Here is a 13,615-nt window from a genome sequence, read left to right on the forward strand (position 1 = left end):
TATGGATCGTCATCGTGTCCCTCATACTTTTCAAGTTGGGGATAAAGTTTGGGTATACTTAGATAAACGTCATTTCCAAGAGAAAGCACATAGCAAGGTCAAGCCACTCCGTTATGGGCCTTACGCTATTCTTCTGAAGGTGTCCGAGAATGCTTTCCGACTTGATCTTCTAGCTCAGTTGGGCATCCATGATGTTGTTAATGTTGATCTTCTCAACCATTACCATGAGTCAGCACTAGAAATTGAGCCTCCTGTCAACCATCCTGCAGATGTTGTTCCTGATTTTCAACTTCCGCTTCATTCTGATAGAGTTTTTGATACAAATATTCGTCAGACACGGCATGGTTCCACCACTTCCTACCTTGTTGCCAAGCAAGGTCAGCTTCCGCATCAAGCTCGTTGGATCTCTCATCATCAGCTATCTCAGGAGTTTCCTTCTCTTTTGCGAGCATTGCAGTCCAATGCCAATATTGTTGGGAGGAATGATGAGGATTCATAGGGTATGCATAGGATATATATAAGTTATTAGCATAGTATTATTTTTATTAGTTTTATCCTATGTAAATGTCAAAAATAAAAAGTAATATATTAGTTCCTCGTTGTTAGGAGGTTAGCATAAGTTAGTATTCTATTATTTTATTTGTTAATTGGTTTTTGTTTTGTTATTCACATGAGATTTGGAAGATATTCCAACTCTCCCAAACATGGCATATTATATGCCTATATAATTGTACTTTCTCCTCATGTAGGAGACATTGGAGAATGCAAGTTTTACAGTATTTGTTTTGCAGAGATTATTATCAATTTTTGCAGAGATTATTGTCAATTTGTTTTTAGAGATTATTGGTATTTTGTCTGCAAATTTCATCTCTAACTGTTGGTTAGCTTGCCTCTTTCCACATCACACTCCTCAGCAAAACAGCATTGTAGAGCATCGCAACCGCACTATCACTGAGATGGCTAGGTCAATGTTGGAACACAGGAATGTTCCCAAGAAATATTGGGCAGAAGCAGTATACACCGCCGTCTACTTTCTTAATCAGTCTCCCACACAGGTTGTTAAGGGGAGGACTCCTAAGAAAGCCTGGACTAGTCGCAAACCTAGGATCAGTCATCTGAAAGTCTTTGGCTCTTTAAATTATGTTTGGATTCCAAATGCCAAGCATTCCAAGTTGGATTCCAATAGCTAGAAGCTTATGTTTACAGGGTACAGTGACAACCACAAGGCTTACCAACTGATTGATGTAGACACTGATCATCTCATCTTCAGTCGCAATGTTGTCTTTGATGAAGAACGAGGACCTTATCAGCTATCCTCGTCTATGCAGAATTACAAGGATCAGCCTTTGAAAGGCTAATGATTTGGGCGTTCGTCTTCCTTTAGGTTCACCTGATGGGAGGGACAATGCAAAATCTGAATTTGATGATGCAGTCGCTGAATTTCCTTTGGATGATGTTAATCTTCCACCTGTTCCAGATCCAGTTCCAATTATTCCTCCTGAATCTGATGTTGGTTCTTCTACTCTTTGGCCTAAATGGTGGGCTAACACCATAAGTGATCTTTGTCCTAATGAGCTCATCGAGGGTAGATCTTCTAGAAACAAGAGCAAGCAACAAAATACAGTGAACTTTTCTCTCATGGCCAACATTCATAGTGTTTTTGAGCCCCAAACATATTGTGAGGCTAAAGGAATTCCTGAGTGGGAAAAGGCTATGGAAGCTAAACACCAGACTCTTTTGAAGAATAACACTTGGGTACTTTCTAATCTTCCTCCAGGGAAGAAGCCCATTAGCTACAAATGGGTGTATAAAGTTAAGTACAAAGTTGGCGAAACCTTTGACAAGTACAAAGCTCGTATCCTTGCTAGGGGGTTCTCATAGAAGGAAGGCATTGACTATGAGGAGACTTTTGCTCCTACAACCAAGATGAGTACCATTTGGCTTGTCCTTGCCTTAGCAGCTTAGTTTGGTTGGAAAGTCCATCAAATGGATGTTAAGAGTGCATTCCTCAACGGTGAGTTGCAGGAGGAAGTCTACATGACACAGCCTCTGGGGTTCAAGGTTGCTGGAAAAGAACATTGGGTGTGCAAACTGGTAAAAGCACTCTATGGCTTGAAACAGGCTCCTCGGGCTTGGTACATCAAAATTGACAAGTACCTCACAGATAATGGCTTTCAGAGGAGTCCATTTGATTCTAATCTGTATATCAAAAACACTGGTGGCGATACTCTTATTCTTGTTGTCTATGTTGATGACCTCATTATCACTAGTAGTTCGACACATTTGATTGATCAGATCAAACAGAGTTTGTGCCAATCCTTTGACATGACAAACTTGAGACTTCTACACTATTGCTTAGGTGTTGAAGCTTGGCAAATTGAAGGTAGTATCTTCGTATCTCAAAAAAAGTATGCTCGTGGTCTGCTGGACAAGTTTCGGATGCAAGACTACAAACCTACATCCACACCTATGGAGAAAGAGCTGAAGCTGATAGCCAAATCAGATTCACCTGTGGTGGATGAATCAATGTAATGTCCTCGATATAATTAAATAGTCAATTTAAATAATTTATTGTACGGCCCAGCACTTAATGATATCTTTCGGGCTCTTTTTATTAATTAGTTAGCTATAAACATTTTGGTGTCGGCCTGTTTATAACCCTTCGAGAAACTTCTCGAAGCCCATTTATAAGGCCGAGTTCGGCATAGTTGTAGATATGGTGAATTTGATGTTTTCTTTGTATTTGCGAATTCCAATTGGAGTTTGGCATTGTTGCAGTTTCAAAGCTGCAAGACCCTCCCTATTTTGTAATCGCAGTTTCGGTGGTTAGCAGCCACCCTAGTCTGTCGTTGGAAATATCATTTTTGCTATTTCACTCTGTACTTCATTGTCAGATCTATACCATGTGGAATATAATTACAAATATCTAGTTCTTGGCCATTCAATGTTGTTGGTGTATACTCTATGTTGATGATTCATTCCTGTATTGTGCTTCCGGAGATTTGTCGTGTGCAATACGTGGTACGGTGCTTATTGCGCGTGGTCTGGAGTAGTAACTGTACAGTTACACCGTACGGAGGTGAAGTAGACTTCATCATACGAGTGAGGCATCGTCACCATATGGATGAAATAGTGTCCATGTCGTCGTACGGGTGGAGTGCAGGCACCGTACGGGCTTGTGTAGTCACCGTACGGACTATTTCCGTACGAGTAACAAAATTGGGGTTTGACGTACTAGGTGAGAGTCTTCGGGGGAGGTTTCGTACGGTTGGGGTGTCGTCGGGAAGGTGTCGTACGGTTGGGGGTGTCGTCGGGTACATTACAATCAGCATTCAAGCAACTGGTGGGCAATCCCATCTACCTTACTACTACTAGGCCTGATCTCAGTTTTTCAGTGAGCTACATTTCACGCTTCATGACAGCCCCTAAGGCTGATCATTGGGTAACAGTGAAGCGTGTGCTGCGTTATGTGAAGGGCACTTATAATTTTGGCCTTTTGTATAGCAAAAGTCACGATCCTAGACTCATTAGTTTTACAAACTCGGATTGGGCAGGTTTCGTTGATGATAGAAAATCAACCTCTAGGTATGTTTTCAGTTTGGGATTTGGTGTAGTCACATGGACTAGCAAGAAGCAGCAGGATGTGGCTCTTTCCTCGACAGAAGTAGAGTATCGAGGAACAGTTAAGGCAACTTGTGAGGCACTTTGGCTTCAGAGGATGCTTTCAAACATGCAGATGTCTCAAGCAGGTCCTACTCCCCTTTATTGTGACAACCAAGCAGTGCTCAATTTAGCCAAGAATCCAGCCTTCCACGAGAGAACCAAGCATGTTGAATTCATTGTCACTTCATTTGGAAGCTGGTTGAAGACGGATCAGTTCAGTTATTGTATGTTATGACAGAGAATCAAACAAATTAAGGGAGGGCATTAGAATAATATCTTTATTATTTATCATTAATATTATTTATTATTAATGGTCAATAATGTAACATAATGTACATATTAGATGGTTTCTATTTTTCTTCAATTACGATTGTTTCTTAAAAGAAACATCATCTTCATGAATGCTATATGTACACTTTCATTATTTTTATAAAATCATTGCATTTCATGAACATATCTCTGACCTGTTTGACCCTTTACCAGCAAGAAAATAAGTGTTGCAGACCTGCAACAGCTCCTATTTGCTCTATCCAAATTACTTTATTTGTTGGGCATTTGATCATATTGATTATCTAAGTTATTTTGCACCATTTTAGGGTACCACAGCAGTTTATTTTGTACCAGCACCTATATTAGCAATTAAATGGTGATAATATTGCATATGGACTATGTAATGTCCCCACTTTGAAATAGAATTTAATAATCAATAATAATAATAATAATAAATTAAAATTAAAATATAAAAGAATGTAATTAAATATAATTGAAATTTAATTAAGTTAATGAATGGTCAAAAGACATAAAATGAAAAGTTGCGACTCCCTCAAACTTGAGATATAAAAGGGAGAAGAGAACATCATTTGAGGAGGGATAATTTGGAAATCAGAAGTGCAGATCTGATTTAAATAAGAAGTGTAGATCTGATTGTGAAGAGTTGTGTCCCTTTCAAAGGGCAGAAATAATGACGAGTTACACTCTTTCAAAGCGTGCTAATGGGGAAAGGGTGTGTCTCTTGCCAAAGGGCATACATTATGAAGAGGTGTGACCTCTCCCTCACATTGAGAGATATAGAGGAAAGGAATCAAAAGCATTTAATGAAATCACCATTGATCAAATAAGATAGAAAAGTGGTTAATAAGAACTAGCTCTCAAGTATTGATCAAGTTTAATTTGCAATCTGCCATTAGACCACAGCCTGGTATGCTGAATCTATTTTATAATTAAAACAATTAATTATTACAATTTCATAAAAATAATAATTATAGATGAAAGGCCAATCTATGATACATAATATGAGCAGAATTATGTTTATCTTTATATTCATATATTATAAGCATTAATAATGAGAATAATATAGCAAACTGCATTCATTAATGAATTCATTCTAAATAGAAGAATATATATATATATAGAATGGATATATGCAAATGGACTAAAATAGTAAATTCATATAAATTAATGACTAAAATATATTCATAAAAATTACATTCTTAATACATTAAGATTTTTTATATGGTAGCCTAATCTTTAATCTTTCCTATTGCCCCTAAGAAGGATTGAATTTGGGAATGTTAGGGAAAGGCAATATGAATACCTCACAAGATAGGTAAGTCTCGTGGTGGAATGGACCATGCTACATCATACAAGGGCAATAGATAAGACCTGCAGTGAAATGGGCATGTGTTACATCATACAAAGGCACTATTTGTGAAGGATAGTTTCTAGTACCCTAACAAGTTTATTCCCCATCCTTCGTAGAGCTGAGGATTAGGTTAGAGTTAGGGATTGGGGCTTAAATATAATAGTTATCAAATGTATTATGAAAGCTAAATGTTCATTAGTTGCAATAATTGAATCTAAGCAAAATACTCATGTTGAAATATGTCGATCTTCCTAGTAAGAAGTATCGTAAACCTTACTTAGTTAAGAGTATTAAGAGTAACCCTAACGCTAATTTGTTATAATTATAATTCTAGGACCAAAAATTGGAAGGGGACAATATAGACTAACATTGTAATGCTTTGGATGGTCATACCATAAAAAGCTATCTCTTTCATGCTTTCTAAATTGTAACACTGGATGGTAGTACCACCAGTGAGTTTATTATTGGTTTATTGTTGATACTTACCCCACTAAATATGTAATAATGTTGTAATTGCTCAACATTGAATAAGTGGAAGAAGCTTGTTTTTACAATTCAATATTGTATAAGCTTCCCATTGCATAAGTGGATCTGCCCTTCTATTTCAGTTGATAATATTTTCTAAAAAAATCACAGATCTATATTACATAGTAATACCTTATTTTCAATTTATATTGTATATGCTCATTTTTCTATGTATACTGACACTATTATATGCTCTAATATTATGTTACATATCCAAGTCCAAGCCAATAAAAGTTGCTATGGAGATTTCCCATTTGCAGACGCTTATTGAGCACAAAGCCAATGCCCCTTGTACTATTGCTCATGAGCCAACTTCTCTTGCCAATAAAGGCATGTCTATAGCCACACCGCTTGTTCAAGATGTGCCTCTCATGGGTCCCCAGGATACCCTTGTTACATCCCATTTGTGCCCTAAATTTTTTGATGATGTTTTATACACTGATACCTGCTACTTAATATTGTTGAATGGTGATTCGCAATGCACATGTTAATGATTTGGTTCTAATCAAAATGACATATGAGTTAATTTGTTATCAATGCATGCAAATGTTAATGTTATGCTAAGATTTCAAGCTAACTATGTAATGTCCCCTTTTCCGCTCTAGTTCGTTGTGGGGAGCATTAGCCTATTCCGGAGACCCGTAGGCTAGTCGAAAGCAGAAATTAGGGTTTCCTACCTCTAGGAGGATGTTTCTGCATTTTCGAAGGCTTGCTTGATGGAATTTGTCAGTTTGGGTTCTGGATTCCTTCTGGGTTCTCAGAAAGCTTCGCAGTGAGGGTACATGCATAGCAAGTTATGGAGTTTGATTAACTTACTATTTTTAGTAAGTGGAGGCAAAAGCAGTTGAGTTTTCTGGGTTTTTTTGGGTTTTTGTGAGCTCTGCAATGGTATAACATGCAAACCAATCTGACGAACTTTTTGGGAATTACTATTTTTAGTAAGTTTGGCAGCTGCTCAGAATGTGGTAAAAATCACTTTGGAAACACTTACTATTTTTAGCAATATGCTATTTATGTTATTTTTGGCAAGATCCTATATTCACTCAAATGACTATTTTTAGCAGTTCAGTTCAGAGCTCCAAATCAGTTTAGTTTTGGTGATTTCCAGCACTTCAGTTTCCGACTCAATTTGGCAATAATCAGTATTTGAGGAGAAGGTATTTTTTTAATATATTAATACCTTAGGCATGAGGTATTAATATTTGATTATTTAATGGATGGACGACTTACGAAGGGAGAAAATATTAATTTTATCCTAAGTCTATTTGGACGAATTATTTCACCTTCTTTTTGGACACCAAAGTGCAATTTCATGAATATTATTTTTTAAGCATTATATTTATCAAAAGTGGCGATATGGATGAAAATGTGCTTAAGTTATAATGTTTTTATGTTGCAAAGTGTGGACCAAGGGAAAAGTTCGAACTTGAAACCTAGGTGGTGGGTTTTCATTTTGGGCGCCATATACTTGAAGGAAATGAAATGAAATAAATCGTCAAATGTGAGTGGGATGAAATGACATGTGATTTGGGTGAATTTGGAGGCATTTGCATTTGAATTTGAACCTTCAAAATCTATAAATGAGAGCGTTGGGCTTCTCATTTGGCATCTATGAAGAAAATTATAACGAAGTGCTGCCAAAATTTGGAGTGAAGCTTCGAGGAATGCATACCTCCTAGCTACCGCTTGGTTTCTTGCTTGCAATACAACTACTAATTGAGCTTGTGACTGCTCTTCATCCAGAGGAGTAGATTTGAGGAACAATGTTGCAAATTTGTGTGTCATTTTCAGATATTTTGGAGTGTTTTTTGAGTGTTCATGTTGCTGGTCGCGATGTGTGTTGAAAGTGTTTTTTGCTCGTGGCTCCCTGTGTGCTTGACGTGTGGTTCTAGGTATCGGCTCCATCTCTTTTTATGCCTTGGGCGATATAGTTCACCATTTTGTGGATCTTGAAAAGCTGATTTGGATTTTGCGTAGCAAGTCGAACTTCCCAGCAAAGTCGTCCCCTTTCCTTGGCTGCCTCGGGTTGCGTGTAGATTGTGTGTGGTGTTTGCGGTGCAGGTTTGAGGTTCTATTTGTGTTGTCAATGCTATATCTCTCATTTGCTTCTGTTTTTGTGTGATTCAGAGTTGATTTGGAGAAGTTATGAGCATTTTGGGGTGTTTGTAGCTTGCTGGTCTGTGTGTTTTCTGTGCGTGTTATTGATTTTCAGACTTTCATAGTTGTGTGTTAGAAGAGCTTTTTGGTGTGAGTAGTCTAAGTTGGTTGGGGAGTGATTATCAATTATTGTTGTAGCTGTTGAACTTGTTATCGGCACTTGATTCTTCATTCTATATGATTTGTAATGCTGGTTAGTAGTACTAACAGCAAAGTTTTGTTATTTCTTAGTCCCACTGCATAAGTGTAAGAGGCTGGCTTAACCGCCTATTTTAAATATTTTGTAATATTGTCCTCCCGCTGCATAAGCGGTTGAGTTGATTGTAATGTTGTCCTCCCGCTGAATAAGCGATGGAGTTGATAGTAAATTTCATTTATAGTCCTCTCGCTGCATAAGCGGTAGAGTGATTGTTCTTCAGTTTCTTGTATTATCCTTGGCTGGTTTACCACCAAGTGATCTTCAATATTCTCCATATCCCGCTGAAAAGTGGAAGGGGCTGGCTTGCCGCCCAGATATTGTAAGCAATTTTCAGTTATTGGCATCTAACGATCCCCTCTACACTGTATGCTCTCACCCTCTCAGATTGGGCTCTCGGTGATCAGAAAGTGGAAGGGTTACTTTCAGCAATATTGTGATTATCTTTCCTAACCTTAACGGGTGCATTGTAGTGTTTGATGTGTTTAAAAATCAAAAAAATTAAGGGGGATATTACAAACTACATGATTTTGACCTAGTGGATGCAAGAAGGTCATCATCCTCGAAGAAGGGAGGGAACGTATCATCAAGAACGGGAGGTAACAGAAGAAGGACCTAATGCCATCTGGAACCTTAATCTGTAAGTTTAAGACTTGTTGAGATGAGTAGAGTTGGTACCTTCAGTTCTGTGTCAATCTAGGTAAACCCTTTGGGTCAGTTTAAGTGAATAGGATTGTTTTATCCTTGCCATAGGTTACGTTTTTCCTTTTGAGTGATTTATTAAATTCAAACAATCAAACAAATAATTAAGACCTTTTATTTTATCTCTATATGTTTCTTACGACCAATGAATACCTTCATGAAGTTGTGTGATTATTATTATTATTAAAATATAAATTTGTGTGTGTGTGTTCCTAGTTAATAGGAAGCACACATACGTACCTGTATATATACATATTTACATACTTATATATAAGTAAAGGCCTTCAATCTTTTCACACATAAACTATATGCGTGGCCTTATAGATTTTGCCACAATTAAGTGGGCTTTGTTTCACAATAAGTTCGTACAATAACGACTTATACCTTGGAATAAGTTTATAAGAGCAAATATGGGAACCATCAGCTCATAGTCGATGAAGAAGATTTTAATTCCACATTTGAAATTTGATGGAGTTTATGATCATCGCCTTCACACGAAGAAGGAACGGGAATATAGCAATGTGGAAATGAAATTCACTGAAATTAACTCTAATTACCTCGAAACAAAAGCTATATATGGAGAATAGAGAGTAATTTTAAAAACACCGACTTTCTTTTGAAAGAAAACTTTCGTTCAAAATATCTATTTCTTTATCCACAGTAGCTGGTGCTTCGATGGTCTCATACTAAGCGTGTCTTGCCATAGCCGTAGCTAGTTGACCATAGCTCATCATATCATGAGGAAGGACTCTTGCATTTTGTTCAAGCTAGCAATTCACCAGGTCATGTTCTTGTTTATTTGAGTTGTGTAAAAGAATTTTGAATAGCAAGCATTACAATTAAGAGAAAAAAAGAAATAAGTTTTCTTTCCTTAAATTTGAAAAGCCTGTACCTTTGCTTAGACGAAAACTGAAAGAGAAGGATTGAATTGATGGAATGATTAATGATTATAGCCTTTACGGCATGTATAGTCAATTTTTGTTTAATAAGTGAAACGTATTTACATCTATTGACATGTTTTATCACTGTCCTCATAAGAACAATACTGAGGGTACTATGATGTGTATATTGATCTTTTCTTACAACAAGAACATTACAGCTTAATGAGAAACCATAAACAAAGACAAGAGTACCATTGTTCAATGAAACTTAGGAACCTGAAACGATACCAGTGGATGCTATGGCTCTTGGCGTCAAAACTAAAACAGCAATGTAAGGGTTAAATTGGTTTATGATTCAACATGTCAGTTATAGGTGGCCAATTATTGGCTACATATCATGTGCAAACAGTAATGAGACTACTGCAATTGTGAATAACCATAAAATCTGCAAATTAATGACTGATAAAAACGGATAAATGAGGAATAGAGAATTCTACTTAATTTTTATACGAGGATTTCATTCTTGTACTTATGAGTGAGCAGGTTGCCAACTTATCAGTACAAGCATGAGTCCAGTTATTAAATAATCTAAAAGTATTTGTCAAGTGAAGGTTAAACCGTAAGGGTGAATGTCACCAAGAGCTTGTTTGACCAGCATGTGAAACTTGAACCTAAACATGAAAGTAAGCCTAGTGAACCTCTTTAGTGTCGGTATGCAATTAGCATGAGAGATAGACATGATGGCTTGGAAAACCTTCATAGGTTTAAGTCTAGCCGAGTAGGATGATGAACAATGACTACATGCATTGGCGTGTTGCAAATCCATAAATCCTTTGGTCAAGGTGATGCTACAAACTGTAGCGTCAGTCAGTTCTTTTAATACAAATATACAACCCAATCAGAGGTCATACTAGTTAGGAGTAGCCTATGGTATGTGATCAACTAGGGATTGTGTAGGGTCAAGCCCTAGTCTCAGATGACATTAGAACCAACTTCTTCTACTTCCCTGCGAAGGGTCAGACCTTTCCAATTGGAAGTGGCACGGGGAACTAGTAAGTCCGTGATTGGGCGAAAAAGTACCCTGATGATACTTTCCCTTTTCCAACATTGTAAAGAACTTCTAAGTTCAGGATGAATTCCAGAAAGCTGTAAACACTAAACCTCTCTTAAATATTTGCTTAAGTTGTACTATGTTATGTTTATGTAATTAATGTTAGGCAAACGCTTTTCATCTTTCTAGTTAAGTTTCCTTCTTTCTGCTTCAAAAAAAACGGTTATCGAAATTATCATGTTTCTAAAATTCAATTTCAATGTTACATATTTTTACAAAATTTTACTTGCTAGATGTTGCTTGTTACAACCCTCAAGGAGGACATCATGGCAAGTCTCCCCAGTCGCATAGACAGTCTTCTACCTCTCAGCATGACCATGTCCTCCTTGGTTGGCATGACAATGGGAAGCTCCCTCGACAATACCCTATTATTTCACTTGTTTGCACAACTCCTATTGATCCAAAAGAAGGAAAAGATAGAGAGGACAACATCAGGGGTTGAGAGCCCAATCCTGATGGTTAGGATCTCCTAGATGGCTGAGGCAAACACCACCAATAATGATTCCTTGCTCATGGCACTAGCACAACTCTTGTTGCTTAGCAATGTGCCTACTTTCATTATTCTGACGCTCTAGCGTTGACTTTTGGGGGTGTGATTCCATTACACATGTCTTTTATGTAAATAGTGTATTATATTTTTAGCAATATGCCTACTTTCATTATTCTTACGCTCTAGCATTGACTTTTGTGGGGTGTGATTCCATTCCACATGTCTTTTATGTAAATTGTGTGTTATATTTTTTATATTTTTTAAAATATAAATACACTGTTCATCATATAAAATAAAGTCTTATTTTCAGCTAATTAAAATAAGGCTTTCAGAATTCTGCATCGTCTCTGTTTTCACACTTGTCCTATAATTCAGTTTCTGTGATTACTGATATTATTTTTAAAGAGCATAATAGAATTTTCAAAGGTCAAAACGCAAACCCTTTTTTAAGCCAGAAATTTGTTCAGTTATTAAAGAAGCACAAAAGAAAATAACACTCCAACCATTTATCACAGCAAAAAATCACTCAAAGACGAACGTATAATTAATTATAAGCCATAATTTTGTTCGATTGTTTCATAAACCTAAGCACCTTAATCCTTTAAATTCAGTGTCTATTAAGTTCTTCAATGCAGAGAGTATAATGTAAAGAGGGATTTCCGGAAGTTTTGTGAAGACGGTGTTTATTCTCAATATTTCTCTTTTACTATTATGGTGTGGAAGCTTGATTTCTCAAAATACGGCACTTTCCCAATCAAAATAGATATTATTAAATCCATATCTACCAGTATAATATTTTGTAATTTCATATCTGCCAATATAATATAATCTTTAAAGACTAGAGAGACTTCTTTGTCAATACCATTTCAACAAAGACGCTGAATTTCCCAACCGTGAATAAACAATTTCCTTCTTCATACACAGCTTTCAGCCACCCAAAATTACAAAACATAATACCAAAACCATGTTCCTCAAAAATAACTGTGTTCAATAACCAAAACAGCACAAATAAACCCAAAAGTAAAGAAACACAATTATTTTTAAGCTACAATATTGTTTGAATTATTTCACAAGCACAGAAATGCCTCACTCACCGTTAAGTCTCTTGAATTCAGTGGCTCTGAGCTCTTCAATGCTATTATTTCCTCTTGGGTAGCCATAATATTCACCATATATTTCCAGGAATTCAGATTTGCAATTATTATTTTGTAATTTTGAACCGTCCACCTCTTCTGCTGCTGGTGGTTCTTCTTTTTTCCTGAAACTTGTGGACAATAAAGCACAAAGCCTAGAAATCTTTGATAAATTTTTAGAGAAAATAATAATTTGTATGCAGATATGTCTAAGAGTGGATATCATTTTTAGAAGCCCTGAATACATAGGGTTTTCTGAAATAATGGAACTGGACAGTTTTTTCTCCATTCTTTTTAAGTTTTTTCTCTGAGAACTCGGTGCAAAATGAGTTTTAAGTTGACCAGGAACAGAGAGAACATATGAGCTTTGCAGAAAACATATTAATACGGTATTTCCCTTACTGCGTAGCACATTCAATGGAAACCTTTTGGATGTGGCTGTCTATTTTTCAAATCTCGATTCTGTATATATTTTTTTTCAACTAAAAAAGTGCGTTGCTTTCATGATTAAGCCTGTAAATAATAATAAATTAGAATAAATGCAAAAATTTGAGTAAGAGACATATTAAATTTATTGCTTTCGTTCTAAGATTCAAAAGGAAACTGGACGAAGAGCCGTACCCAATATTGCAGTTGACCAGACTCGGGGGATTAATTAAATTTAAAACTTCTTTTAATTATTTAAATATTCGTAAGAGAGGCCATATCTTCGAAAAGTTAGTCTTTTTTCTTTGTTGATTTCAGTCAGTAGTTCTAAGAATCTTTTTTATATGGTTTTTTAATTAAGTGGAAGGGGCTCCATGAGCTTTACAAGTTCAATTGGACGATCCACGGTTCATATTATCTTAGAGGCTTGCAAAACGATCAACATAAATCCCACAAAAAATTATTTAACTTAGATTTTTATTTAAAAACAATTTCATTTGATAAAATACAATATTTTGTTTTAATTAGATATATAAATTCTTTTTTATTTAAATTGATTTTCATGTTAAAAGTGATTTTTAAAATAAAATAGAATGTTTTTTAGGGAGTATATATTTATTTGGTATTTGATATATTTAATTTTATTTAATTTACTAATCATTTAAAATTTCTAATATGAAGATAGTAAT

The 13,615-nt window shown here is 36.0% G+C and overlaps 1 protein-coding gene across 1 annotated transcript in view; it reads right to left on the reverse strand.

Moving 5' to 3' along the window:
- LOC131051356 (molybdenum cofactor sulfurase) overlaps positions 1-13,082 on the reverse strand; it is a 385,620-nt gene extending 372,538 nt beyond the window's left edge. Inside the window, exon 1 of the mRNA XM_057985836.2 lies at positions 12,462-13,082. Coding sequence (XP_057841819.2) covers positions 12,462-12,789 — 328 coding nt within the window. The 5' untranslated portion in view covers positions 12,790-13,082. The remainder of the gene's footprint in view (positions 1-12,461) is intronic.
- Positions 13,083-13,615: the final 533 nt, after the last annotated feature.

Source organism: Cryptomeria japonica, chromosome 11 (genome assembly GCF_030272615.1).
Source record: "Cryptomeria japonica chromosome 11, Sugi_1.0, whole genome shotgun sequence".
Lineage (NCBI taxonomy): Eukaryota > Viridiplantae > Streptophyta > Pinopsida > Cupressales > Cupressaceae > Cryptomeria > Cryptomeria japonica.